At 36.7% G+C, this 15,969-nt stretch overlaps 1 protein-coding gene across 1 annotated transcript in view; it reads right to left on the bottom strand.

The window, feature by feature from the left end:
• Nucleotides 1–1,304: 1,304 nt before the first annotated feature.
• LOC149780037 (semaphorin-5B-like) overlaps nucleotides 1,305–15,969 on the bottom strand; it is a 50,088-nt gene continuing 35,423 nt past the window's right edge. Inside the window, exons 12-14 of the mRNA XM_089936801.1 lie at nucleotides 13,331–13,513; nucleotides 10,121–10,256; nucleotides 1,305–1,499 (exon numbers count right to left, since the gene is read on the bottom strand). Of these exons, the coding sequence (XP_089792927.1) occupies nucleotides 1,328–1,499; nucleotides 10,121–10,256; nucleotides 13,331–13,513 (491 nt within the window). The 3' untranslated portion in view covers nucleotides 1,305–1,327. The remainder of the gene's footprint in view (nucleotides 1,500–10,120; nucleotides 10,257–13,330; nucleotides 13,514–15,969) is intronic.

Below are 15,969 nucleotides of genomic sequence, written 5' to 3' on the forward strand. Positions count from 1 at the left end.
CAACATTTCTGATGGCCACCAGCAAATTCATCTAGTACAGTCTTCTTTTGAAATGAGTTTAATTCTGTTGAACTTTTCTTGCATCAAATATGTAAGTTTTGAAGATTCAATTATATCACAGATTCCGTCATATTACGTTGGTTCGATTTTAAATCAACATTGATCCACGTGACCGGATGTACAATTGCAAACAGTATGATTTAAAAAAGAGACTGCTTGTACGAACATACTCTACAAGTCAGTAATAAATGGATACTCACAAATATTCATATTTGTTGTCTTTATCTCTCAGTCACTCTTTCTAACTTAGTATCATTTTATACTCGTTTTTAACCAGAAGTATGTTTATGTAATATACATATGCGAACACACATTCATTCGAGGATATACATACCCATGCACCAGATGAAAGAAGACAGACATACAGACAGACAGATAGGTGAGAGCCACAAATGTCCTATACATGCATAGTGTGTCAAACATCGATATTTCTCCAGCGTGGTTGAAAAAAACTCATGTTATTTCATGAAAATATAATGAACATTAATAGAAAAGCAACACTCTAAATCAATAATAAAAGAAACAACATTAACTGCTATGACTGAATGTGTACAAAATAAACAAATTTTCATTATTCTTCAAGTGAGATAAATTGCAAGAACTTTTTACCGCGCGATACACTTTCGCACAATCAGATAATACAAACTAGAGCATAAGGTAGTAATGGAAAGATAATGAAGTCCTGAAATGGGCAGATAAGATTTATTTTTGAAAGCTGGGAGCAGTGAAAGTTAGTGACAAAAAATGATGTAAACTAAATTGATCAAATATTGATAGAATTTCTTTTTAAGGTAGTGAGATATCGACCCTGCTTGCATAATGAGAGCGGTCTGTCATATTTTCTTGATCTCCATCTGCCATCTTAATTGACTGATCTATCCGGAAGTGAGCTGCACCGATATGCCCTCCGGTGTTTTCAACCGTGAAACCCCCTATATAGGTATCATATGTCCCAACACAACTACTTCCGTGTCAATTCCAGCATGTAGTCCAGTTTATCAGACACAGGACTCTAATACTTGTAGATGAAGCAAATGTACGATTATTGTTGGCTTCTTGTTCAATCAATATTTTTTGTATAATTAGCAATGCAATGTTATAGTAGTTTGATTTGTCTTTATTATTATATTTTCTTTTCTTTTCCTTGATACGAATCAAACGTATACATAGAGGTTTTCACATGGTACTTGCATTGTCTAAAATCCAGATTACGAGATACTAAATATACAGAGAAACCATATATGTAATCATGAGGACGCAACTTTAATTACAACGAGCACCTGACGCCTACATCTTCCGAATGTACACAGTTTGTAGTTCCAAAAGGAGTGTGCTGGCACTGAAGTAGCTCATTTTCAGCTCCACTGCAGTGAACGTCGTCAAGCCAAATTTGATTAGTACCATCCGGTACATTATCGCTCAATATCAGCCATCCATTACTAAAGTTATAAAGAAAACACTTTCAGTCAGTCATATCGTTGTGTACTTGTATATATCCACCCAAAACTGAAATATATAGTAACATTGATCTTAGAAGTTTGGCAGTCTCAAACGAAAACAATTCTCAAGAGTTACAAGAACAATGAGGAACGTTCAGAAAACATAGAAGTAAACGTAACAAAATGAAAGCAAAAACAAAGAAGAATCAATTGATATTTGCTATGTGTTTACAAAATGTCATTGTGATTCTCATTCGGGATAAATTAAAACATTGATTTAATTGTTAAGTATTGATATGATTGCATATATGCATATACAGGCACATATATAGTAATACAGGGTTTTGGTACTGTGTTTGATTGAGCTACCATTTGACAGATATCTCCTAAGATATATAAGTGTGTTCTGAAAAGGACTATTTGCGACTTGAAAAGGAAATTGGTATTGTGGTATTTGCTTTTATATTTTTAAAGAAGAAACTTTCATGAACTTTTTTATTCTCTCTCTCTCTCTCTCTCTCTCTCTCTCTCTCTCTCTCTTTGGGGGCCCCGAGTGGCCGAGTGGTCTAAAGCGCTCACAGTTCCGGATCACTGCCACCTCACCTCTGCCTGCATGGGTTCAAGTCCAAGGCTCGGCTAGCATGGGTACGTGGGAAAGCCTGCCTGTAGCTTCTCTTGGGTCGGTGGTTCTTCCCTGGGTTTTCCAGAGTTCTTCCTCCCCCAGTTATACTGGCCGCCATGTATAGCCTATATTGTGCTGAAAAAAGGCGTTAAACCCTAGAACAACAACAACTCTCTATCTCTCTTTAGTTCTTTTTCCCAAAGATGTGTCCAACGTGTCACAAAATGAACTGATATTGAACCAGTCGTTTTCAAAACTTTCACAGAAAAATGCTTTAACTTTACAAGAAATCTGAAATTCATACAGGTCAAATGCGTTAGTTACACAAAGTACTGAAGTATTAATCTGGTCTTGGCAGAACTATTTTCACACGCACTAAAGACTGGATTATTTGTTCACAATCACAGCATGCTGCCATTATATTTATGAAACAACACAGTGTGGCAGCTTTTCTAGTTACAATATTATAATTACTACAGAAACTAAAAGTATTATAGTATCCACGCAATTAATTATACACTGTGCATAACCAATTTTGTGCATTTTCGTATTCAATGCAACATGTGATTCCAATTAAAACAAGTATATAGCTACGCAAAAGAAGAAGCTATGCCAGTAGAAATAACACGGGACGCCATTAAAATGGACTTATATAATGTCGTTTTCAAATTTCATTGTAATTCCTATTCATGAGAATATAAAATATATGTGTCTCTATGTCTTGATTGTTTGTAAAGTTTAGATAATATATGCACACACGCAATTATTTTATAATCTGTCTGTCTGTCTCTCTGTGTAACATTAGAGACACCATGACCGAGTACTAAATACTTTATAAACGAGAAGGAAAAACACCACAATCTGATGGCATGACGATAGCTGTTTTTAAAAGTTGTTTAGCAATGCTAATAACAACATACGTAGCACGTTTTAGTGAGTTTACTACAGGATAAGTCACACGGGTCATGTACGCAAACAACACCGAATGTTTCAGTAATGGGTGTCATTATTTAGAAGTTGATTCTCCATACCTTTAAGTGGCAAGTAATCACTTCATGTCTATTCGAGTACATTTATATTGCTTTGCTAGGTCATTATTTAGACACCCCGAGAGGTGCATATGGCAAACCTAATGCTAACGTATGTCGACGTTTATGGATGAAATAACCATTGCGTACTACCCTCGATTGTGACAATTTCACTCGACGCGCTCTTTATTTGACCCAAGTTTAGTAAATGGCCACCATTATTAAAGTTAATAGCAAGATATAATTTTCGTCTGCAAGTTTCTTGATGAAGTTAAGGTTCAGAACATTCAATAATCAGATGAATAAACCCTGGGTAAAGAAAATTAGTGTTACATTTTAAAGGAACTATTTTAAAATGAGTAATGCGCACACATGACCCATATGACATATAATGCACTGTAGGATAGCCAAGCCAAAGTTATAGATCTCACTATAGTTGAGGACAGGATTAATGTTCATCTAGGATACATCATTGTCCTTAGGATTCTGAAACGTTAAGTTTCTTGTAATATGTGCTTGTGTTTGTTTTTCAGTTCCTTCATGCAACGTATGATAAGATTGCTACAGTTGTAGGGGATTATGAAAATGGTAATTGTATATGAGAAGGGAGGGACTGGCAGTTACAGACGTAATTTGGGTATTGCTTTATTTCTGCGGGGATCATGGGATAAAAATGAAGAATGGGGAAGGGGATAGAGATTGATTGATTGTGTTTTAACGGCGCATCAGTACTCTTAGGCTATTTAGCATCAAACAAAATGAATATATGTATAATTTTTAACAATTACAAAAAGTCTCATATCGACCAGAGATATCAAAGCCAAATAGTTGAACACTTAAAGCGCTAAGATAGTAACGGTGGAAAATAAAGCTTCCCGATCAACGGGGGATGTAAATGGTGTATTTTAATGAAGAATGATGATAAGGTATTAAAAAAGGCACATATATATATATATATATATATATATATATATATATATATATATATATATATATATATATATATATATATATATATATATATATATATATATATATATATATATATTGGATAAATCTGCACAAGGTGATAGCATAAAAGTTAGAGTTTAGAGTAAATATTCATTGCTTTCAGGAACTCCATAATGCAAGTGATACTTATTGTATCAAAACGTTCCTTCATGTCATGCACATTGCAGTACTGATCGACCACCGATATAAAACCAAAGAGTTGAATGTAAAACGACAAGATGGAAAAGGTAATAAATAAAGCTTCCAGATCAACGGCGAATGTAACGGTGTATCTTAATGATGACAGATGAAAAGGTTTTGAATGTAAAGGACGGTATATACATTACGTATAACTTATCAACGTGATGGCATAGAAAATAAAAGCTTGGAATAACTATTTACTTCTTTTAAGAATTCTAGAATACAACTTACGTTTATTGTATCAAAAAGTTCCTTCATGTCATGCGCAATGTAATACTGATCGCGCGTAGGTTGCCGGTCAAAACACTCTATCATAAAGTGCTTAACAGTGTATAGTTTATTGTAAGAAACGCACTCTGGTGGGTCTTCACCTTTTAGTATGTGGGAGTGGGTGATATAATTACGACCAATTTGGATTATTGCAATGACTTCCTCCTCCCTACGCATGGTTCTGTAGGAAGGAGTCCATTCTCCTAGAGTTGGCTTGATTGCATGAAGTTTGTGATTCACTACATCCTTCCATGATGCCTGCCACTTCTGACGTAAGGACTTTCTGACACTAGATTTAAACTCAGTATACGGTATTTTAGTTGGTTCTTGGGTAAGGGCCATTTTAGCAGCGCGATCCGCCTTTTCGTTACCTTTCATACCAATATGGTTAGGTAACCAACAGTATATTCTATTGTGGGATACATGACAGCTCGGTATTTGTGACGAGTATGTTTTTCAATAATGGATTCTCTAGTTTTTTTTTGCATAGTGACTGAAGTACTGATCGTGAGTCGGAGAAGATGATGCTGTTTAAAATGCTGCAGAGATAGGTCTATTGCTCTGATTTTGGCTGAAAAAATTGATGTTCCATTTGGTAAGCGAACTTGCATGGTGTGATTTCCACAAACGAAGGCTGCAGCAGCCTTTTCCTCATCCTTTGATCCATCGGTGTAAATTCTTGTGTAGTTTTTAAAGTCGGTGAGGGTTCATGGTAAGAGTTGTGGAAGACAGAAGGGTTTGTCTCCGATTTTGTCCATCGTGGTTGTTTAAGTAGCCAGGGTGGTTTTTCGGAGATGGACATTTTCTGAATTTTAGAAAGATCTATTTTTGTACTGTCAAAGCTGGATGATATTATAACGCCAAAGGAAGGAATGGCGTTTGGTTTATATTCGTACTAGGTTTTGTATATATGTTGAAAAACAGCCGAATAAGCAGGATTCAGAGGGTGCGACTTTAATTTGAGAGCATACTGTGCGGAAAGCACATCTCTACGATGTGAAAACAGTTGTTCGATCGCTTCAGCTAGTAGGCTTTCACATGGGGATGTTTTAAATGCTCACAGAGCCAGTCTTATTCCCTGATGATGAATGGGATCAAGAATTTTAAGATATAACTTTCTGGCTGAACCATACACAACGCAACCATAGTCCAGTTTGGAGCGAATAAACGTTCTATATAAATTGAGTATGACTTTTCTATCAGCACCCCAGGCAGTGTGCAGTGTGCGCTACTCCTTTAAGTAGGTCAAGTGCTTTTAAGCATTTAGCTGTCAAGTTCTTTAGGTGTGGAATAAAAGTCAGTTTTCTGTCAAAGATAATACCTAACAATTTTGTTTCCACAACAACTGGGATAGGTGTTCCGTCCAGCGTGAGTTTAAGTTCATCGTGGTGTTGCCGTAACTGAATTTGAAGCCGAAAGTACTAACCCAATTTTGAATCTTGTTTATATTTTGCTGTAGTTGTCTTTTAATTGTATGCATGTGCTTTGATCGATAACATATTAGAAAATCATCAACATATAGCGAGCAATCCACTCGAGGTGTCAAACACTTGGCGATGCTATTGATTTTGTTATTGAAAAGCGTCACTGATACAATACAGCCATGGGGCACACCCATCTCTTGCTTGTGCATATCTGAGAGAGTAGAGCGCACTCGTACCTTGAATTCTCTGTCTGAGAGAAAGTTGGATATGAAAGAGGGCTGACGGCCTTTTAGACCATGATTTCCATCCAGCGTGAGTTTAAGTTCATCGTGGTGTCGCCGTAACTGAATTTGAAGCCGAACGTACTAACCCAATTTTGAATCTTGTTTATATTTTGCTGCAGGTCATTTAGTATCCTACACTTCCATGTCGTGTCATTGGTCTTTTGTAAATAGAAGAAAACCGCTACTAAATGTTCTTTCTTGATAAATAGGTGGTGAATAAATGTTTCAAGTCTAACCAGATTATCATCGGTACGCCGTCCATAACGAAAGCCACTTTGGAAAGGAGATATTAAATTGTTAGTTTCCATGTACCATACAAGCCGAGAATTGATCATTGGTTCCATTGGTTTGCATACACAGCTTATGAGTGCAATAGCTCAATAGTTGGTAGGATCTTCGCTATCTTTACCTGGTTTGGGAACCGGTATTACTGTTGCTTCTTTTCAAATCTTAGTTACATTACCAGTAATCCATAAAGCATTGAAAAGTTTCAAAGGAGATGTTAATGATGATTCTGTAAGGTGTTTTAAAAACTGGCAATGTATTTCGTCAGGCTCAGCGGATGTATCATGGGCCTTGTCTAAAGCCTCCATAAGCTCTGATAGTGAGAACAGTTGGTTATAACTTTCCGAGTTTTTGTTCGTTAATTTTAACCGTAACTTTTGTTTTTGAGTTTTCAAGTTTTGGAAGGCTTTTGAATAATTAGATGATGAGGAAGTTTTAGAGAATGTGTCAGCAAGAACATTTGCTATGTCACGTTTTGAACTAAAATTGTTATTGATCAGTTTCAGATGTCGGAGAGAATTGTGTTTTCTCTTTCCGTTTATTTTGCGGATCGTGTCCCAAACTTTCTTAATAGAGGAACGAGAGTTTAAAGTATAAACATATTTCTTCCATGATGCTCGTTTACTTTCTTTGATTGTGCGGCGTCGGACGATTGTTAATTTTTTTCAGTGCTTCTCGGCGTTGTCTAATGGCTTCCTTACATTCCTTAGTGAACCAAGGTTTTGGGTTTCTTTTACAGCATGATGAGGATTTGGTGATATATTATTCTGCAATCTCGGTTAAAATAGATGTAAAATGCTGAATAGGGTCATTAACATAGAAAACTGTATCCTCATCCAGCCTAGTTTTATAGAATGTTTCAAACTTAGCCCAGCCGTCGTCTTTATATTCCATTGTAGAATTACGTCATGAATTGTAGAGTTAATATTTTCAAGGAATATTGGAAAGTGATCACTGCTTTAAAGGTTATCAGCGACGTTCAATTCATTGTCCAAAAGCAGCGAAGGAGAACATATTGTCAAATCGATACATGTGTATGTACCCATTCCTGGGTGTAAAATTGTCGGTGATTTGGTGTTATATAGACACAAATCGTGTCTGGAAACGATGTCTTCGACTGTGTGGCCTCTGCCACTTATGTGATTTGATCCCCATAAAATGTTATGGGCATTAAAATTCCCGAGTAAAACAAAGGGTGCATGAAGTTGTTTAACAAGATTGTCTAATTCGTTTGGTACTAGGTTGGTGTTTGGTTATTATGTAAATAGAACAAAAAGGTAATCACTTAATTTAGAATGACGCTTGCAGCAATGGCTTGTAAATTTGTTTTTTAAGGGGATGACGCTACGAGGGGTTCTGTTGTTCACAATAAGAGACTCCTACTGAGGCCCTGTCAACATTTTGAGAGTAGGTCTTAAACAGCGAGTAGTTTTTAAGTGTGATGTTATCCGGGACTTTCGATGTTTCCTCAAGGCATAGTACTACAGGATCATGTTGGTTTAAAAGCAGAATAATATCATGGTAGTTGGCTTTAAATCCTATACAGTTCCATTATATGATGGTTTTCTTCATTAGAAGTTTATTTTAAAGATTATGGAGGTAGGTTAGACTTTTCGCGGAGGCAATCTGTTTGGTTATTTCTCTGGAGGAAGTACGTATTTTTGTTGTTGTTAGGTCTGGAGTCACCTTAAGGACATGGAGCAGTTTTTTCTGCGTCCATATTTTCAAAGTCCCCAAACCTATTGTGCTGCTTGCTTTATGGGTTCATTAGACCCCTTTTGCTTCCTATTTGTTAGCGACTTTATTATATACTATTTTGTGATCTTGTTGGTGGTGTATTGTTGAATGTTGTTTGAGTAGATATTTCGGGGGTTTGTAATGCGGAATGTTCGATCTGGAAGGGGATTCAGATGGGGTTGTCTGGGTTTGTGCGTCTTTCGTTGCTTTTTTTTGCTTTTCAATATAGTTGAAAAAGACGGACCGGGGATTAATGTTCTAGCTTCTACATGTTTCTTGGACTCTGGAATGAGGATGTTGGATGTGTATTTAACCCTCTGTATTTCCTTCTCGTGTTGCCATGTGTCGGATTCCTTTGAATTAGCATGGTGTTCCTTTCCGCAGTTGACGCAATGCGGAGTGGCTTTTCACTCGGATTCACGATGAGAATGGTCTCCACATCGGCCACATATTTGGTTTCTGGAACATCGGTCTTCATGATGACCGTAGTTTTCACATTTGTAGCATCGGAGAGGATTTGATATATATATCTCAACTTTAACTTTGACAACATTAGGCACTGTTGGTTTGTTGAAGGTGAGTATAATGGTGTTGGTGTCCTGCATATTGTTGTTTCGTTTGATACGAATCCTACGGACTGCAGTGACACCTTCATTTGTCATCCCCTCTACGATTTCTTTGTCGCCGACTCCAGCTTAAGTCATGGCAAAGAATGACGCCTTTTGATGTATTAAGTGATGTGTGAGCGAAACAAGTTACTGGACTCTCATGAAAGGTCTTAATTTTTTGGATGTTCTCAGTATGTGCTTTACATTCGCACTCCACAAGCAGACCACCTGATCTGAGCTTTTAAATGCTTTTGGGTTTGCCGACTAATCCAAGTATTCGACTATAAATGGCGATAGTGCGGTTAGGGATTTTGATTTCATCTTTTGATTGGATGACCATGAAGCGAGGAAAGGATTCCAGACTACATGGTTCATCATTTGAGTCAGTTCCAGTTTTGGTACGTTTGTTTTGAGGTAAAATTACCTCCCGATTGACCCGTTAAGCCAATACCTTCTGTGAAGTCTTCTAAGACTTGGGAAAGGGAAAGATAAAGGAATAGACTATAGGGGCAACGGTGGGATCAACAGATATAAAAGGAGAACGATAAAGAAGGTGGTGTGGGAGTAAATAAAGCCTTCCTAGGTTTCGGTGTGATGAGCCGATTTGTCGAGACCGGGCCCATCCCGACCACCCGTGTAGAAGAAATATAGGCCAAATTAGCGTATTTCATGGAAAGCCTCCGCTCAACTACCAGGATCCTTTCCTCCCCCGGCGCGGGACGCAACCCACGGCAGACAGGTTGTCTCTACTTAGTCGCCTTTTACGACACGTGGTGAGGCACGTCGGGCTAATTCTACAACCCTCGATCCGTAGGCGGTTTGGGATATAGAAAGTAGTTCTATTTTCAGAGATTTGAACTTTGTCTAAATATCCCTTTATTACATCCTAGCCTGCGTGTCGGTTAATGAGAGAACGTTGGTCATTATAAAGTGAATTGATTTCAAACAAGATGAATTTGTCTATGAAATATTGTAAGCGACATATACAAACAAACGACAGCGTGTAAGAAACTAATATAACTAATGGGAACATTTATATGGAGATTTGTAAAGGTTTGGTCGGTGCTGTGTCCATCATATTCTCTTCAATAAGAGTTGGTGGGGAACAATGTTAAATCAGTTTGGTCTTTTCAAGAATGACACTTACTTGTATTCCAGAAGTTCAGACTTACTTATATCCCAGCATTTTGCAGGCTACTTTGGCATCTACGTCCTCAAAAGAGTCGTCACAAACTGTTCCCCATGTATGGTTATAATACACCTCAAGACGTCCAGATATAACACGGGCAAATGAACCCGTGACCGTCGCTAGAATAATGCAAAAAAACGAGATGTTTTAAGGTCAAATGTTCGTAGTTGCATATACTAAGAAGTGAATAATGTAAAGTGGAACCTCCAAAAGCACCACCACCAACTACGCATGTTATAGTAGCATTCTGTTTTAAAATGCATCTTTTATATATCTTTACGGAGTTTTCCAAATAATGTCCAAATATTGTTTTTGTCTTTGCTGATCATGGTTAATCAGCGCATTCAAGCTTTAAAAGAGGACATATTAAAATGAACATCTGTTCTGATGATTTATTCAGGCGCCACTTTAAGATTTGCTTTAAAACTCAACAAATTAGAAATCTCTGATAATAAAGTAGCAGAAGTTTCCAACAGAAATATTCATTCCTTAACGGTAAAAAGTAGGCAAGAAGCGTACAAGACAAATGATGACGGTTTATTTAAATTCGTCTTTCAACCTTACGATTGCCTGTCTGGTAGTCATGTTCTGTATTATTATGAAAATCTTTTACTCAGTGTAGGATACTGTGAGAGTGCTAATTTGTACGATTGTTATGACACCAAATTAATCAAATACTGTAAGAAATTATACTCTGCTGCAATCAGGAACCGATTATGTGCCGCATGTAATGGTACCTATCTCCTAACTCCCACGCATCATCGTCCTAACCCATTCAACCACGCGCCAATTTCCGACAATGTAGGATAGAACGAGGTCGGAGGAAAAGAGTTCAAGATGTACAAGAATCAACTCGCTATAAAAGCAGCAGAGGTACACATTGTGCTCGACTGCGTCGACTTTCACCCAGCGAGACCAGGGTGTTTTATGTGAACTCGGTGAATAAACGTTATGAGCATGTACCACTAGAAATAGTTTTGGACATTCTGAGGGGATAAAGTTTATATAACCAATTATGACAACTTGATTTGATGATTTTGCATATTTTTATACCTTTTGTACATTGGTTATATCTTTGCTTTCAAGTATCTTCTTGCACTTCACGCTTACTCTTATTTGGGTTGATACAAGTTCCTAAAGTTTGGGATGTTTCATTTATACCATGTAGCCCTGATTTTATAGAGTTGTCGTTAAACGGTAATGCATACAGCAATACGTGCAAATATAAGTAACTCACCCATATGGACTTTTAGTGAGAAAAGCAAAGTATATACAAGAAAGTATAACTATAAACTATAAATGTACAGTTATATATACAGAATAATGAGGAAAGATCACACAATATGCACTTTTGATGGATGATTATATGAACGAAATCATTTTTAACGATGCTAATATAATCAAAAAAAAAAAGGTTATTGGGATATAATTTATTGAAAGCCGGAGTCGAATCGGTATGGCGAGTACACATTGATATGTGACAAAAGAGATTCAAAGATAAATGTTTAACGATTGGACAAATTACGATTACTAAAACAATAAAGATTCATCACAAAATACTTTCATAATCATATTTCGCAAGTTTAGGAATCTTAAAAATAAAATCTTGTAAGGAAATTGAACTTTAGTGTTTGCGCTTTTCATCCATTTATCTTCGATATTCGCGTGTTTGACATCTTTTTTTAACGTGGCACGTATGCCTTGTTTGTGTTTGTGGATGGGTGGCATGCATGACTGTAAGAGACCCTGCCCTGCCATCTCGTCTTCAAACGTCGCCCAAGTGAAAATGATCCAACGTCTTGGCATGGCGTATGCACACTTTATAGGTGTCGGAAGCATACAGCAGGGTGGGCAACACAATGAGTTTGCAGACACTAAGTTTTGTTTGTAAAGCGATTCTTCTGCGGTACAGTACATTTAAAGGTAGCCTGCTAAGGGCCGCGCTTGTTTTAACAATTCTAGTGATGGTTTCATCATCGACGTCTACTACACGTGACAATATGCTGGCAATTTACTGTGATGGTAGGCTCTATATAAGACTTTCCTGGTGCAGGGTGGTGCATTACCTCTGCCTTTTGTATATTGATTCTGAGACCGAGATGAATAGTTTGTCATCAGTCCGGAATCTAATGTTTATCGCAGCGTTATGGTCACGGAAGACATCAGTAAGTATGACAGAAAACATACTGAGGCCAATATACAGGCCCGCTTAACTCCATCGGTTCTGATGACTTTCCGTTTTCCACGGTGTTTGCAACCATGCACCCATGAAACTGCAGAACTATCACGATGGATTTTTCTGGGCAACCAACGTTTCCCATGACCCTCCAAAGGCCCACATGGCTGACTGTCAAAGTCTTTTATCAGTTCGATGAATGTCGTGTATATGTTGAAGTTTACTTCTTAGTACATATTTTGCGGTTAAAAAGCTGCAAACACTACGTAGCTAAGAAAAGGAACAAATGTCTAATCGAAACTTTACCATTCATCCGGTTATCTGTTAGAAAAGATCAAATCCACGGGTTTGTGTGTAAAACGTTTGCTCATTTCTCGGTAATGTTTTTGCTGGTCATAACATGAAAATGAACATCCATTAGCTTTCTGAGTATCGGAAACCTTTAGGATAGAGAAGTTAGACCCATTAACTGAATTACTTTTAAAAACACTTAAAATGCCCATTCTGATAATGTACACTGTACCTAAAAACGATCCATGTAACACAGGTGAAAAATGAATGGAAGGATATTGTCACTTTGATCGATTGAAGTGTTTAATATCACATGAGCACATTTTAGTCCATTTAGTGCAGAAGCAATGGGTGTAAATTACCTTACCCATAAACATGACACGGTATCCGAACGAGGATAGGCTAAATAGGATTCTTGTCAATTTTGGGATATTTCATGGGTTATATTAGATGACAAGGGTCTTGAAAAGGCCAGCACCTACATTCCACTTTTACACACAGTAATCTTTTAGGCTCACTAGAACTGTATCAAGGCGGCGCTAAGTTTCTCCAGTTTGTCTTTGTTATTATGGTCACACACATTATAAATAGCGGAAGTTTTGTGAGCAATCAAATCTCTTTTGACGTATGTCTATTCCAGAGAATACAATTGTATATCATTAACTGTGTTCCATTTTTACATGTAAAGATTAGAAAACATTTACAAACGTTTAATGCTTTACATACCAAAACATGCCATACGTGCATCGCAATCTTTGTACATTATTGGACTTCCATCGCAGTACTTTCCTCCGTTTTTGGGTGCAGGGTTTGTGCAGTTTCGAGTTCTGTTTTGTAGTCCAACTTCGCAAGGAAAGACGTCGCTATAACAGGGGCTCCAAGACGTCCACAAGGTCCAGCTACCATTCACTAGGATAACGAAACGATTTACAAACCATCTGATTTTATTCCAGGTACCAGCATTATGCATGCACCTTTATGAAGTGCTTGTACTTGAATACATTAAAACAAAAGCAAAAACATTAACGTTCACAAGTGCATGTTTACCTCAATGCATTAAACAGTATTTATTCATACAAAAGTCTATGGTTGAACACGGAAGGTTGCAGTCTCAACAAATATTTCGCAGTGCTATCCTCGTATTTTCTTTCGCTAAGCATAGCAATATTCATATATACTATATTTAAAAAGATAACCGCTAAGTTAAAAGTTAATAGCGATTCCTCTCTCTCTCTCTCTCTCTCTCTCACACACACACACACCGTTTAAAAGCATGTAGCCAGTATGTTTAGTTACGCTGCCGTCTCAGCGTAGCGTATAACGAGTATTAGCTAAACTATATAGTTTGGAAGCATACATAACTAAGATACATTTTCTATATTACTGTTCATCATTACAAGCTTACAAAGACACTATATGTTGCCTTATACTAACCTTATTGTATGAGCTCGCGTAAGAAAACGTAACTAAAAACATCTACCTCGCAAAAAAGAAAAAGTTCATTCTATGCTACTTTGTTCTTAATCTGGCGACAAAGCAATAGGGTGCTTTTTTCTTTTATCACAGCTACTCTATATTCACAACCGCTAAGGTGAAATTAATGAGCCTAGCCTAGCTTGTGACAAAAGAGTAATATCGACAACACAATATACTAACATTCATAAGGAAAATTCATATTCCAATTAAGCTTACCCCCACGATTGTAGTCATTCAATAAAGAGATGGGGATTATATGTCTGATTTCGAATAAATACATGTTTTTCACTGTAATGACATCTGTTACATCATCAGAATTTAAATTTATGTACCTACCTAGGAAATATATTTCATTTTAAAATTATTTACACAAATCTGGTGTTTGCCTACTTGACTTAACTGAGCTTTAAAAAGATATCGCGGGAATGTTTGAAAACATTACTGAAACCACACAATAATTCAATATGGACAATTAACTGTCGATTGTAGATATGGAATCAAAATGCCTTTATGAAGTATATTTTGCTAATACTTTGCTAATATACAATTGTTGTTGTGACAACATATCACTTTATAAATTTCATATGAACTCTTCAACAGACGCACCATTTAGTATTAATTGTTGTACGAAAAAGTTCTGTAAACATAGAGTTATATACGTTCAGAGCAGAAGTCATGATACATTTTTGCTGTTGATTTGTTTCCTCGAATACTGAAGAAATGACAAAGTGAACCACGTAAATTACTATACCATAATTAAATTTACATACATACAGGAGACGCTGAAAAAAAATGCAATTTGTAACATGGACAAAGCCAAAAAAAATCTAATGACTAGGTCTTATTTGATTTAGTTTGATGAATACCAATGATTCTCTCAAGTTGTGTCGATGGTATATCAACCAACTAAAAGCGTCAATGGAAACGAAGAACAAAAGTAAGGTATGTAAGGTATCACTTATTATCAGAGCAAGAAGTTACGTTGAAGTAACTACCATCCCTAGCATTTTAGCAACAAACTTGAAAAAAATCTATGAAATGGTTCAGAGATTTGTATTTAATGTACAAAACAGAGGTTACCATGAACTCCTCAAGTTAGCAAACGTGTTAAAAAATAACATTTTCAACCTGCTTAAATGATCTGAAATTGTTTATATAAATATTGGAGATTCCAAATATAAACACAACCAGATGTGGATTACATCCGTTTTGGCATGCAGCAGCAATTTTCAGGAAATCTCATCAAATAACATCCGATTTTAACGATTTCGATCTTCTTTAATGATATAATGATATGGCTTTGTACATCAGCATACTAAAACAGTAGACGTTGCTGCTGCTCTCAATGCTTTATGTCGTATTTAAAATATTATTTAAACGCTTATTTCGAAGAAATGTTCACAGCAATTGCCAAAAGGAATGTGTTCTCTAGAATATTTTAAAAATAGCACAGAAAAGCATATTACGGCCAAAGGCCAGATCCCATATATATCCTGTGTCGTTCACGGCAGTTTCATTTTACATGTCAGTTCAAGTACTAAATTCCAAAACAAAATGCTACTGAAGAAATCAGGCTTTGGTAGAAAAGCAAGAGTCTCAAAGTCAATAAGCCAAGACGAAGAAGATGCCTTTTTGTTTCTGGCGAAATTGATTCTCACCCCTCAGCTGCTTTGAAAATTACTCGATATTACTTTTGTAGAAAATGTTTGGTGTTATAGTACAAGTTATACGGATCATGTAGTTGGGGTTCCACAAACAAAGAGCATGCAAGTGATACTGCACACATATCTAGTAATAAGAACAGGGTAGAAATCAATACACTCGAAAGAATGCAGAAGATGAAAAATCACACTGGCTTTCTGGATGGGAATAGCTCTTTTCATCAAGAC

Source organism: Sinohyriopsis cumingii, chromosome 16, assembly GCF_028554795.1.
Source record: "Sinohyriopsis cumingii isolate HCF-2022 chromosome 16, ASM2855479v2, whole genome shotgun sequence".
Lineage (NCBI taxonomy): Eukaryota > Metazoa > Mollusca > Bivalvia > Unionida > Unionidae > Sinohyriopsis > Sinohyriopsis cumingii.